The following is a 13810-nucleotide window of genomic DNA, read 5'->3' as shown; positions in this document are numbered from 1 at the left end:
TTCATCCTATCTCAGTCACTTATTCCTATGGCCATATTTTACATCTTATCATCACCAATATACTGGAACCCCTCTACAATCTCAATTTCAAACACTCCACTATCCAATCACCACCTCCTATATTTCCAGCTCTTTTACTCTCACCTCCAACTCAAAACTCCTTTGCCACTGGAAACTACAAGTTTATTGTAATCTTTACTCTCCACTGTTCTCCATCATCTCAGGTTCTCACTTTCCTCCTTACCCAGTTAAAATTTAATGGTGAATCATTTTAGTTGTTTTCTTGTCTCTCAATTGATCACACTCTTGTACTTGAGCTAGCCTTTTAAGGACTTGCAAATAAGTCTAACTTTCTACCTGACACATACCCAAATCAGGAAAGCTAAATGTGGCTGGAGAAAGACTTGCCTCTCTTTAAATTCATAAATGTTAATAATAATCAAGATAGTCCTTAATGCTACCTAGCAGTCAAAACTCTGTTTCCCTAGTCCAATTGCTTTATTTTCCTAATTGGCTATTCCATAGCTTCTAATCTCTCCCCAGTCCTTCAACATCTCTAACTTCTTTGCTTCCCATATTACTAAGAAAATTTAGACAATTAGAAGAAAATGTCTATAAGCTCCCAACACATCTTCATGCATATTTGTACCTCTGTGCATTTACTATGCCTCCCCTCCTCCCTCTGTGAATACCTGTATGTTTTTCTGGCTAAATCTACCCATATATCTGTGCATCAGATTCAGTCTCTTATCTCCTTGTTGATATCACTCCTTGAATTTTCCCTCTTTCTCCTGCACCATTTTCCATCTTTACTGAATCATTCCCGTCATCATGCAAACATACTGTCACTTTTATATTGCTTTAAAACCTATGTATCCTAATCTCAGTTACCCATCTAGACACCACTGCATTTTTTCCTTTTAAGGAAAGCTCCTACAAAGGTTAATAATACTCACTACCTCAACTCACTCTCCTCCCATTCTGACTTGAACCCACTCCAATAAGGCTTTTTGCTCGCAATGTTTCATGGAACATGCACTTATCAATGAGGTCAGTGTTGCTAACTTCAATGGTTGATTCTCAGTCCTTACCTTACTTGACTGTCAGCCATCTTTGATACAGTAGATCAACTCTACTCTTCCTTGAAACACTTTCTAGAAAATTTGGCTTCCAGGAAACCATATCCCCCTGATTTTCCTCCTCATCTCCAGCTACTCCTTTGCAATTTCTTTTGTTGATTTCTTCTTTCCTCCATGATTTCTGTATATTAGGGTATCCCAAGTTTTAGGACTTGCACTATGTTTTCTGTCTACATTCACTCCCTTGGTAAGCTCATTAATCCCATGGCTTTAAATACCATACATATGCTGATGACTTATTTCCCAACTCAGACTCTCCCTTGGAAATCTAGACCCACAAACCCAAGTGCCTACTTGTCATCGCCAGTTGAATGTCTAATAGGTCCCTAAAATTTAACACATCTAAAAAGGAATGTTTTGATTTCATACACTTCAATAAACAAATCTCCTGCCCCACTCACAGTCTTCCTCATTGAACTTAATGGCAACTCCATTCTCCTAGTCACTCAAGTCCCAAAGTGTGGCGTCATCATCAATTCCTTTCTTTCTCTCATATGCTACATCTCATCTATCCCCAAACACTATTCTGCCTTTAAACTTGAATTGGAATCTGACCATATCACATATCTTCAATGCTGATAGCCTAGTCAGAGTCACCAGTTTTACAACAGCCTCCTACCTGGTGCTTAAACTCCCAACTCCCTAGAGTATGCAAAAAAGAATAGAGTGACTCCATTGAAATATAAGTCAGAGCAAGTCATCCAAGCTCAAAGTCCTCTAGGGGCCTTGTAATGACCAAGAGGCTACACGATCTAGTTCACATTATCACTCTGACTTCATGCCTGTCATTCTTTCTTTTCTTCATTCTAGTCTAGTTTCCTCTTCTTAGTTCCTCAATACACCAGGAACATGCCTGCCTTGGACTTTTAGCACTGGCTTTCTGGAATGCTCTTTCCCTCAATATCCACATAATTCAATTCCTCATCTCCTTTCATCTTTACTCAAATATCACCTTCTCAGGGAGTTCTTGTTTGGCCACTAGTTCCAAATTTTAAAGACTCCTATCCCCTCTTCATAGTTAATTTTTCTCCTTGGCCTTTATCACTACTGGAAATTCTGCAAATTTTCCTCATTAATTTTGTTGTCTCCTCCACTAGAATCTAAATTCCATGAGGGCAGAAATTTAGATCTGTTTCATTTACTTCTGAATCCCCAGTGCCCAACAATGCTTAGAAAATAATAAATACCCAATAAATATTTGTTGAACAAATGACCAAGCATATTGAGAGGAGAACCAAATGCAACTTAACAAACAGAAATAAAATAATTGAAATTAAACATCTAAACACTAGATTAAAGGTAAAATTATTTTTCAGAGAACAACACAATGTCAACAGAAGAGATACATGCCATGGTTCAACTTATGAAGCTAGCATAAATTTGGTACCCGAACCAGCAAGGAGGGTAAGTAAGAAAACCAACAGACCAATCTTGCACATGAAAATAGATACACATTTACCTGTGACAACACTGGGGATTTTGGAGAGAAAGCTCTTGACTGTCCTGATGGGCACACCCCCTGTCTTGTCATCTTGCATCTTTGTAATGATGTCTTCAATCTGAAAGAGGTTAAAGAAGTGTTATTGTCTCCCACAAAGTAATAGTAAGTGGTACCTTTTTAAATAGCCAAAATGTGGGAATGTGGATGCCAACAATAGATATCACGAAAAATCTCCACCTCAGTCAATAAACGTAGTAGCAGCATTTGCTATGGGCTAAGTGCTGGGGATGGGGAGGTCAGGGGGTTATACAAAGAGTGTAAAGCATGGTCTGTAAGAACAACCCCTCCTTCCCCCACCAGTTCAACAAGGTAAGGAGAGAGAAATTCTTGACGGGATCCAACATATAATTCAATGTATATATGATGATATTCCTCTTTTTTCCCAAATTAGGCTTATATATAGGTTGAACCATATGAAATTGCCATAGTCAACCTAAAAAAAAGGCAATTTCCTGTTGTTTAACATAACATATTATCATACTGTTGTTGGAAGTATGCCTTTCAGACCAGAGAAGGATCCAGCCAGAGCCACAGAGGGGTAAAAATAAAAAGTATAAATCAAGACACGGAAGGTGCTGATCTGGAGAAGTTGAAGGACAAGTCTCATGGTTGTAAATGATGGCATGAAGGTAGTCACTCTGAGCCAGGACTAAGATGGAGCAAGCACAGGATCCTCTCCTCTTGGTCGAAGGAAGACCACACTATCAAGAGAAAGACCATGGACTGTGGCCTGGAGCCAGGTGAAATCTGATGAAACAAAAGACTGTGTATATACACTGAAAACAGAACAGAGAGGGGAGATGGACTACCAGGGATGTAGGTGCCTAAACTGGAAAACCAATTTGTAGCTAAGAATTTACAAGCCAGCTATAATTTCCCGGGCAGAAATCTTCAGAATAGATACAGAACAACCTGTAACAAGGACATGGATCTTTTTGTTTGGTGAGTTGTAGGAGAGGATAAATAGAATGGGGGAGAAGATAATGTTGTTTTATCATGTTTTGTTTCCCTAAGCAATAGAATGTGTTTGAAATATCACGATGGATTCTCTGAGTGCTTCTATAAAAGAGTCATATAATTAAGCCTAGAAATTTAAAGCTGTAGTTTATTTAGTCTAATGCTCTACTATAGAAACTTGAGGGTGAGTTTCTCAAAGTCACATGACTCCCAACTTACTTGAAAGAAATAGGTATCTTGTTAGAGACAAAGTTAGGAAAGATATAATGTAATAAAAATTAAAATATACACAGTATTAATATATACCCAGATCCTTGCCCTGGCCTCATGATGGGCAGAAGTTCTGCTTGACTTTGGGGCTTGGCCTTGTGACTCGCCAGGCTAATGCGATGTTATTGAACGTGTTGTGAGCAGAGACTTTCAGTGTACCTGCCCAGTGATGCCTACCATCTCCCCTTGACCTCCTGCATCAGAGAGTTGTTCCGAGGAAGGTGAGAGACATCTGAGGCAGAAGGGACCCAACCCATAGCTAGATCAGTCAAACCCCAGCTGACCTGCAGAACCGTAAGTGAGAAATAAATGCTTATTGTTATATGCCACTGAGTTTGGGGTAGTTTGCTATGCAGCAAAATGGTGGTTATAGCTGACTGATACACAGGGCTCTGAAAAAAAAGCATTTATCAAAATTGCTGAAGCCACAACAAATATTTGGTAATAAGAATCAATAAATCTTAGAGGTGGGGTATCCTGGAATCCAAGCCTTTTAAAGAATGCAGAAATTCCACCTACATCATCCACCATGTGCTTAAAAATTCTTAGGGTCTATCCTCCCACTGTTATGTCAGGCAAATTTGTGATAGCTGAGTTTGATTCCATGGCATAGTCCACTAGGACATTAGCTAAAAATATTGTCTCTGAAATTTTTTTTCATGGTTTCCGGAGAAATGCTAAGAGTACAGACCTACCAAAAAATTGGAAGTGGGCTCCCAGGGATCTTATATAAAGCATAATGACAAACATTTTCAGAACACCTATGTTATGATTAATACTGCCCTAGGTATTTTAAATAAATTATCTGATTTTTTTTCTCAGTCTTAAAATTTATTTAATAAAAATGTTGAAATTAAGGCTCAGAAAGGTTAAGTGATTTATCCAAGGACACACAGCTAGTAAGTGGCAAAGCCAGGATTCTTATGCAAGTCTCCAATGCCCAAGCTCTGTCTAGCAAAGATTCACCTTTTATACTCAATGGCTCAACCAGCCTGCAGACATGCTATTCAGATACAAGGCACTTAATACCATTTGCACCGAAGGGAAAGTTTAGCTCAGTCCTAAGAGTGTAGAGGAGAGTAAAGAAAAATTGATCCAGATAACCAGATCCTCAACCATCTCAGGGTTTATTTTGGCCCGGTGACTACTGATGTCTTGCTGCTCAGCACATCTCTCTCTGTCCCAGGGGCCTGGTTGGATTTATCTTCTACTGGCAGATCACAGCTCCTGGGGTGGGAATGAAGAGATAGGAGATATATGCTTTTGTTTTCTTGACCACTCAGTTCCATCTAACTTCTGGTACCTCTTGTTCCTGAAGCAGAGCAACGTCAATTTTCTGACATCCTTTAGTATGAAGTTCTGTATCATTAGGGAGCACGGTGGGACCTAAGTTACACTGTGCCATCGATAAGCAGGTGGCCCTTATCTGACAGCCAAGCCATGCAGAGAAACCACATGGCCAGCTCGACCAGTTCTGCCTGGATGGCTCACAACCACCAGATGTCTTCTCCCAGGAGCTCACAGCTCAGCACCGGCAGGCAGGTAAAACATCCTTCCCAACAGCAGGAAAATGGAAACCATTGCACCACAGGGTGGGTTTCCTTTGCAGTGAGGACTCTTGTGAGGACAGTAGACTTAATTCACGGAAATAGCCATGGGGTGTAAAAGAGGAGTGAGGAGAAGCAATCCTCACTTTACAGACTGAAGCTGCAGCAGGACAGTAGGAAGAACACTGGTCTGAGGTCCAAGAGAAAGGCCAGCCTCAGTTTCACTGGTTTGCTGTGTTGACCTTGAAGAAGTTACTTAACCTCTCTGGACTTCCCTTCCTGAACCTCTATAGTGATAGGCCTGGTGACTAAACTAAGATTTCTAGTCCTAAAACCTGGGAGACATCTCTGACTTGACAGGTACAAAGCTGTGTCTGCCAGGAAAGAACAGGACAGGCAATCAGCCCCTATGTTCACACTCTCCATCAGGCCAGGGGGATCCATGCAGAACCGTGCAAGGTAGGGGAAAGGTGCTGGACAGGGCCAGGGGTTTTGGGTGTTTTTAGAAATCATTTTGGACAGATGGCATCAGAAGGCAGACAGAGATGTGATCCAAAGTGGTCTTGACACTGCCCCTCTTGGCCAGCTCCATCTCTGCTTGGATAGATGGCACTTCTAACAGAAATGACTAAGGGCCAGTATTAGTTTTGTTTGTGTAAATTAATGATCCAATTACTAATTTATTTATCTCCTCCAATTTTTCTTCAGTGGAAGATGAAAAAAACTTCAAAAATAGGCAAATTATGTTGCCATTATTTAAAAAAAATCCATCACAACTCTAGCAAAGAGGGCAGAGTATGCCTCAGGCATGAAGTTCTTTTTTATTGAAGCATTTCATCTTGACTTGGCAATCAGTTGTCTATTTCTGGCTACCAATGACTGTCACTTCAGTGCCTGCATTCATTAGAGACCCCTTCTGTTTTGGTGTCTGTAAATGAGTGAAAATGATTCTTTGACACATCTTATCAGCCCGGAGGCAGGAATCAGAGCTGGCAAATGATAATCATATTTCTTAATCCAAAACATGCATGCTTCACCGAACATGCTCTATCCCATATGTGTTCCATAAGATCAGGCCATTTCTCACTTTTATTTTTAAAAACACAGCACATGGCTATTCTCAACTTTTGAATGTCCTCAGCTTCACTTAATGGTTTAGTGGACATTTACTGAGCACCTACAAAGCACTAGGCACTGTTTCAGTTCCTATGGTTACAAAGAGTCAATGAAAGAATCTGTTCCCCTTCATCATGGACTAAAACATTCCAGAAAGATGCAGGGATCTAGGCTCACAGTTAAGGATGTGATGAGATAGCAGAGCCAAGTACGAGTTCCAAAAAAGCTAGAAACACTAAGGAATACCACTTTTAGAGGCCCCCAGAGAGGCAACCATCCAGACTTCCTCCTTTTTTCTCCATCCCATTCAACAGACTGATTTCAATGGCAGGAGCAGAATTTTGAGATTCCTTGTGCTAGCTGTGACAGTGATTGCAATGCCTGTTAATCTGTGCTCAGTTAAACTTACTTTTGAGTCACTATATCAGCCTAGAACGCTTTTTTAAAAATACTTATCTCATGTTTTTCTTTTTTAATTAATTTTTTTCATTCTTATTTTTTATTGAGCTGTATTCTATGTACAATATTAGTTTCAGGTGTACAGCAAAGCAATTCAATTATGCCAGCCTAGAATGCTTCTGATAGAAAGTTTAAAAAAAAAATCCAAACTCCAAACCTGGCGAGTTATTTTCCCCACATAACCGACCATCTGTATGTGGGTAGCTGCCGGCATTACTGCAGTTACTCAGTTCTACGTGAATCACCATCTTGGCCTTTCCCTCATGGTTTCCAGATAGCTACCCCGCCTCTAGGCATCGCTTCAACATTAAAGAAGAAGGAGAAAGGCGGGAAGAAGTGAGGAGTATTGAGACAGCTGGACGTGTTCCTTTGATCCGGAAAAGCAGATTCTTCCCCAGAAAGCCCCAGCAGATCTCTGCTCTAGTCTCATTGGCCAGAACAGGGTCACATGGCTACGTGTGGTTGCAAAGGAAGCAGGGAGGAGGGTTAATCAACTAACACTGTCTGCCACAAAGACCCCGTGTTAAAGAACATTCATGAAAGATGCGTGGGCAGACCTTGACTCCGCTCCGATCTGTCCTCCACATGCAGCCTGCGTGACGCTCTTAAAGGGAAAATCTCATCCTTTAACTTCACTGCTTAAAATCTGTCTATGGTTTCTCAGTGCTTATTCTGTTACAAGCTCTTGTAGGATCCTTTGTCTTTTCTGTTCATCATTTATCACTTCAATTTGTAATGATATTTCCCATTAGACTGTTTTACTTATCATTTAATTCTAATTATAGCCACTCAGTAAATACTGATTGAGCAAATAATTGAATGATGCATCAGTAAATGAATGAACGAATGAATGACATGAGTACTACATTCTCAAAGAACTTTATCTTGGATTCCAGCATCGAATGGCATACTTAACATATTAGGGTCGTAGAGGTAGTGATATCTGCAATTTAAAGTGAATTTGGTATTTACACTTTTAAGATCACTCTGCTTTGGAAATGTGTTCAATAAACAGAAATCTTAAGATCCCATGAACCTTAGCAGCAATGTTCCAGGAATTGCTAAACAGGCCCGTAAGTTCCAGTTGAGCGAGGAGCCAGCTCCCCAGTGTCCTGAGCCTGACATTACCCAGGGGCAGTGCCAGGCTAGAAGGATGTTGTTTTGTCTCCTGGAAGCTTATTTTTATGGTTTTAATATTACCATATGTAGCACTTCATAAATTACTTTTACGGAAAACATTTTTCCCCCTTTAACTGAAGAGAAAAGCAGGCAAGAGTGGTGTTCTAGGTCAGTGAACAAATGGCTTGTGATGCTACTTTAGAGGAAATGACTTTCCTCTTGGCTGGAATAGCCAAGCCTTCGAAGGCATCTTCTCTCTTATATAAGAATCTATTGTTTGTTTGGAAATACGAGCGGAGCTGGTCCTTTAGGCAAGGCACCGAACAAGAAATCTCAGACGGCAGAAGGCCCAGATACAAAGCAAATGAGGAAAACAGACACTGACCGATGAAACATTTCAGCAACGTCAGAGGACCGAAAATCTCTCAATTATAATCTCAAACTACCTGAATTTGAGTGTGCCATCTGCTTCTTATCGGAAACCATCCCCACCCCTCTTTACAGATAAACACACTGATACTTAGGGAAGGCAAACTGTCCTTGAGATTATTGGTAAGAAACCCAAGCAGTCTTGCTTCAGAGCAAGACCAGTGCCAGGGTAGCTCCCACGGAGGCGTTGGTTCACCTAAGACTTTAACTGAGTGGAAGGAGATGCAGAAGATGGGGCCACAGTCCAAGCTTAGAAAGTTTAATGCACAGTGTGGAAGGCAGAAAAATGGTCCCCCAAAAAGATGTCTGCATCCTAATGCTGGAACCTGTGAATATATTAACCATGACAAGAAAGACTTTGCAGATGTAATGGATCCAGGGTTTTGAGATGGGGTAGTTATTGTGGGTTATGAAGTGGCTTAGTCTAATCACATGAGCCCTTGAAAGGTGAGGACTTTTATCAGCTGCAGTCAATGAGAGAGAAATGTGACTATAGAAAAAGGTCAGAGAGATGGGACTTTGCTGGCTTTTAAGGTGGAGGGAGGGGCCATAATCCAAGGAATGTGGGAGACCTCCAGAAGCCGGAAAAGGCAAGGGAACAGCATGTCTCAAAAAGCATGCAATTCTGCCAACAGCTTGATTTTACAGCAGAAAAATCCACTTCAGACTTCCGACCCCAGAACTGTAAAATAGCAAATTTATGTTTTGTTAAGCCACTACAGCTTAATAGCCAAACCAGCGATCAACCAGGAATTGTGGCTGTCTGCTTGGGGGAAGATGTCAGGGATGATGACAGGGAAGATGTCTGCCTATAACCCAAAGCAACTGCTTCCATGACATTTTCAATTCTTCAGTTTTGGGTCCACCTGAGACCAATTAGTTGGGAGGCTCAGAGGTTGTCTCCAAGAGCTTCTTAAATGGGTCACAGCAGCCCATTCATTAACTCCAGTACCACATTCTACCCATGGAAAAACAAATACCCTTTTTTATTTCCCATCCCAAATTTTACCTTGCCACATTCTTCAACCTAGCCTATCAAAGGGAATTGTACAAGGAGACTATCACCTGGCGACACAGCCCCAGTAATTACACCAGCACCATAAAGTGCTCCAAATTTGAACATGAAGACTTTCATGTTAAGTTCCTACAGAAATATTCTCATTTAACACGTACATCACCTGACTGCTGGAGAGAGGGCAGTATCTTTGTTTCCAAAGAAAACTGGTCCATCCAGCGTCCTGGAATATTACTACATATTTTTCCTCCTGGAGGGGAGCAAGAAACAGAAGACATTGTCGTCCCTCTGCCCCCAAGGATATCCTGGATTCTGGAATCACTCATCCTTTCAGACTCATCCTCAACACCTTCCCCTACTCCAAGCTGAACAACTGAACTGGCAACTGGAGTACATTTTAGGGCTTGGAATCACGTAAATAATCGCCTCAAAAACCTGCTGTGGCTCCCTACTGCTACATTAAGAAATGCCACGTTTCCTACTACGGAATTCAAGGTCCTCTCTGATTTGGCATCCAACTACCTTTCCAGCACCAGCTCCCCAAACCCTTTTTGTTCCTGGACACACTCATCTGCAAACAACCCCTGGCCTTCCACCTTTGCTCATGCAACGATTCATCCACCACTGCAAACCCACCGAATCCTCGTCATGCTCCGGGGCCCTGCTCAAAGCTCCTCCTCTGGGAAACGTCCTCTGATCTCTCCAGCACGTGCGTACATACGTGTTACGAATGCCTATATGTTTTATTCCCCTTTTCCACCCCAAGGATGTGAGGAAGAACCAGAACAAAGTGTTTCTCCCCCTGCTCTAGTGGTAGTCACCATATGATTCCCCTGAGGACTTATTTTCTGTTCCTGAAGTTCTGCGACTTTCCCTCCGGAATGTAACCTTGGGGCACAGTTCTCATCTCTGAAGCACCCCTGGTCTTCTGTACCTGGGCTCCACTGATTGGAAACAGAGAACAGAGAGGATAAAACTCATGCCTTCAAAAGTCCCGCAGGGAAATGAGAGCCAGTCCTCCACAGGCCCCCAGGGTTTCTGGAGAAAAGCATTTCCAGGTGGAACCAAACGGGCCAGAATGAAGTCTCTTCAGCAACTGGAAAACCAGAAAGCCCAGAGAAGCCTTAAGGAGTTAAAAGGAAAAAGGGGTCTGCCCCCAATGCCCCGTCATCCCCACGGAGGACGCCCACCCCTCTTCTGACAGGGGTGCCCGCAGACTGCCCGGCTCCCTCTGGGCGTCTTCCCAGCTGCCCGCCCCTGGGGCCACTGTCTGCTCAGACCCACTGCGCTCAGAAGACCCCAGGCTGGTACCTCTTCTTGGTACCAAACATCTCACTGCAGTTGGCGATGGTGCCACCTTCCCCTCCAGAGGGATGGGCAATCCTTCTGGACACCCTCCCCCAGCTGACTGTGATTCTGTGCCTGTGGTTTCATCTGGCCCCTCCTGACCCACCCTGAGGGGACCCATTCTTTTCACTATTCCCTCAGATGGGGGCTCCACTGCTCCTGATCCTGTCACTTTCCTTCCTGGGGCATTTTTTCTTTGGTGACATCATTCTTCAAATTTGCTGCCCCCAACCACTCTGGTGAGCACAGGAGAGTCACCCCTGGGGGAGGGAGACTGAGACACACCAGTGTAGGGACCCCCCAGTTTAGCCCCATAAAGGCAAAACCAGGTAAGACAGTCCTAAAGGGGAAACAGGAGGCGAGTCATCGCTTATTCCAAGTACATTTGAGCACTCGCCAGGCAATACGTGCTGGGAAACCAGAGAGGAGGGTGCCTTCCTTCCGTGCTCACCTTTCAGTGGGGAGGCCCCTCGAGGACTTTAAATGAGCCTAAGGAAGGAGAGGAACAGTCCCCAGGGGAGCCGTGCAGAAGGAGATGCAGTCACACGGCTGACTTCAGGTAATTCCTGCCTCTACGCCCGAGGGCTCCCCTGAGCACTGCCCTCAGCAACCTGGGGTCCTGCTGGGTGGGGCCCAGGACAGCCCGGTCCTGTGTAGCCAGAGGGAAAGCAGCAAGGATTCCGCTTTGGGTGTCAGATCTCATGCTGCTCCTGCTGATAATAAATGCTGCTCTGGAACACCCCAGCCCATGGGCTGCTTTCCAGAACGCACCTCTGAGTGATGCCGGCGTACCCTTCCTGGTCTGTAACTGAGTGCCCAGAGGCTGCCTTCTCCCCTGGGGAATTTGGGTCCTTCCTCACTCTGCATTCCTGCATCATAAAATGCCCCTGCACCTCCTCACTCCTTGCAAAAAAGAAGCACAAGTTCCCCCTGGTCTTTCTGAATTGGCTAATCTCTCCCTTAAAATCCAGCCACGAAAGGATTAAACAGAACAGGCGGGCTAAGCAAACTGGGTGATTTTATTCTCTTCTTGAGGTTTTAAAATATTTCTCCAACTTTCTTTAATATCCACGAACTTCTTCTATTAATTTTAAAGACTGGCAGTTTATTTCTAAAATTTAAATGAACGTGCAGGCAAAAGCTCTCAGCACAGTGTCCGGCGCATAGTCGCTCCCAATTAATTTCCCCTTCTTCAGAATAGATGTAGTTTCTTTTCCCATCCGAAGCCAATGAGTTACCCCAGAAAACTCTACCGCTCCCTTCACAGGCACGCGGTTGGCTCCTCAGTTCCCTGCAGAAGTCTCAGAGAACGCCGGCTGGGGGTGAAGAGGTGTGCTTTCCAAACAGGTGTCACGGAAGTCACTTCCCACTTAATGGGCCCATTTTGTGTAGGTTTCCAACTACACGGAAGAGGGGCATCTCATGAACCAACTCTGCATCGCCCCTGAGGTCCCCGAGCAGCCTCACTTTTACCGTGTTCCATCCCAAGTCCCGCTACACAGCAGGATAAGCAGTAGGACTTCCCTGGCCACTTGTAGCACCTTGCCAAGGGGAGGTCCACAGCTGTCTGGAGGAAGGACAGGCTTTGCAGGTCCAGAAAAAAAGGTGTTTTTTATTTCCAAGTCCTTTGCCTCCCGCTCCTGAAATCACGGACTGAAAGATAAACTTATTTTTCATTCTCCCCCAAATGAGATTTAATACACTTGTATCTATGTGATTTAATTCTGATTTTAATCTGACTGAGGAGGAGCCTGAGCGACTGCTGGCTGCACACTGAAAATCTGTGGGATAAACACCGTATCTGAAAATAAACCCCGCAGGCCCCGTACAGGGCGGTGGGGTCATTTGCCAATGACTTCTGTTAACGGATTAAATGGCTTTTGTAGTCACTTTTTTTTTTTTTTTTGTCTTCCTGCTGCTCTTCTGCCAACAGGAGGGCAGGTGAGTCAGGCAGAGCCTAGAAGCACCCACCCGGTGCCTGGCTCCCATCTACAGGGCAGTTGGGGGAGGGGTGGCCCTGGGCTTGCCAGTCATTCAGATGGTCACGCCCGCTAACTTTTCATATTTAAATAGAGTTGCTGCTGTCTACCTACCCAGAAGTCAGGAGGAACAAGACAGGAAAAGTTAAATGTAAAGGACCCGGTACCTCTTGTAAATGAAAAGGACCTTTCCCCTCCTCTACTTGTGGGCGGAGAATTTGCAGGGAACCAGGAGGTGCAGAGGAGAGATGCGAACACGAGAAACTACTGGCTTTGGAACACTGACCACAGCAATTTGGAAAGGAGAGAGTTTTCTCCCCCAGGAAGAAAGCCTTTCACAGGGCCTACAATACTTGGCGGGGGTGTGGAATAGGTAAATGAGTGGTTGGGCCAGGGACCATTTCCAGAGCTGGAGGACATCAGAAGGGCCACGTCTCAGGTGTGACTTCTACAGCGCAGCTTTACCGGCTTTGCAGGAATTCCCTGCTGCCCTGCTGGTACTCTTATCACACTGTGTTGTGAATCCCCTTGTAATGAGCTGAACAAATATACTAGTCCTCCCCAAAGTCCTGCACTGAAGTCCTGACCCCCAGTGCTTCAGGGTGGGGCCTTACTGGGAGACAGGCTCTTTACAGAGGTAATCATGGTATAATGAGGTCATTAGAGCGGGCCCTAATCCAAATGACCGTATTCTTATAAAAAGGGGATATGTGGATCCAGAGGCACATAAAAGGAAGATGACATGAAGAGACAGGGAGAAGACAGTCACCTGCAACCCCCTCAGCCTGGAGCAGATCCATCCCTCACGGCCCCCAGTAGGAACCAACCCTGTAGACACCTTGACCCCGAACGTCTAGACAGCAGAACCTCAAGACAATACATTTATGCTGTTTCAGCCACTCCACCTGTAATACTTTCTCATGGCAGCCCTA

At 44.0% G+C, this 13810-nt stretch overlaps 1 protein-coding gene across 9 annotated transcripts in view; it reads right to left on the bottom strand.

Moving 5' to 3' along the window:
* Positions 1-13810, bottom strand: part of RGS6 (regulator of G protein signaling 6) — a 498121-nt gene that overhangs the window by 148345 nt on the left and 335966 nt on the right. For 7 of the 9 annotated variants that reach the window (XM_072963354.1, XM_072963356.1, XM_072963355.1 and 4 more), the window contains one exon: positions 2599-2698. In XM_072963354.1, coding sequence (XP_072819455.1) covers positions 2599-2698 — 100 coding nt within the window. Of the gene's footprint in view, positions 1-2598; positions 2699-13810 lie in introns of those variants that run through there. The other 2 variants (XM_072963360.1, XM_072963361.1) reach the window with 2 other exon arrangements.

Source organism: Vicugna pacos, chromosome 6 (assembly GCF_048564905.1).
Source record: "Vicugna pacos chromosome 6, VicPac4, whole genome shotgun sequence".
NCBI classification, from domain to species: domain Eukaryota; kingdom Metazoa; phylum Chordata; class Mammalia; order Artiodactyla; family Camelidae; genus Vicugna; species Vicugna pacos.
The sequence above is the reverse complement of the archived record's forward strand: the minus strand, read 5'-3'. Positions and strand labels throughout refer to the sequence as shown.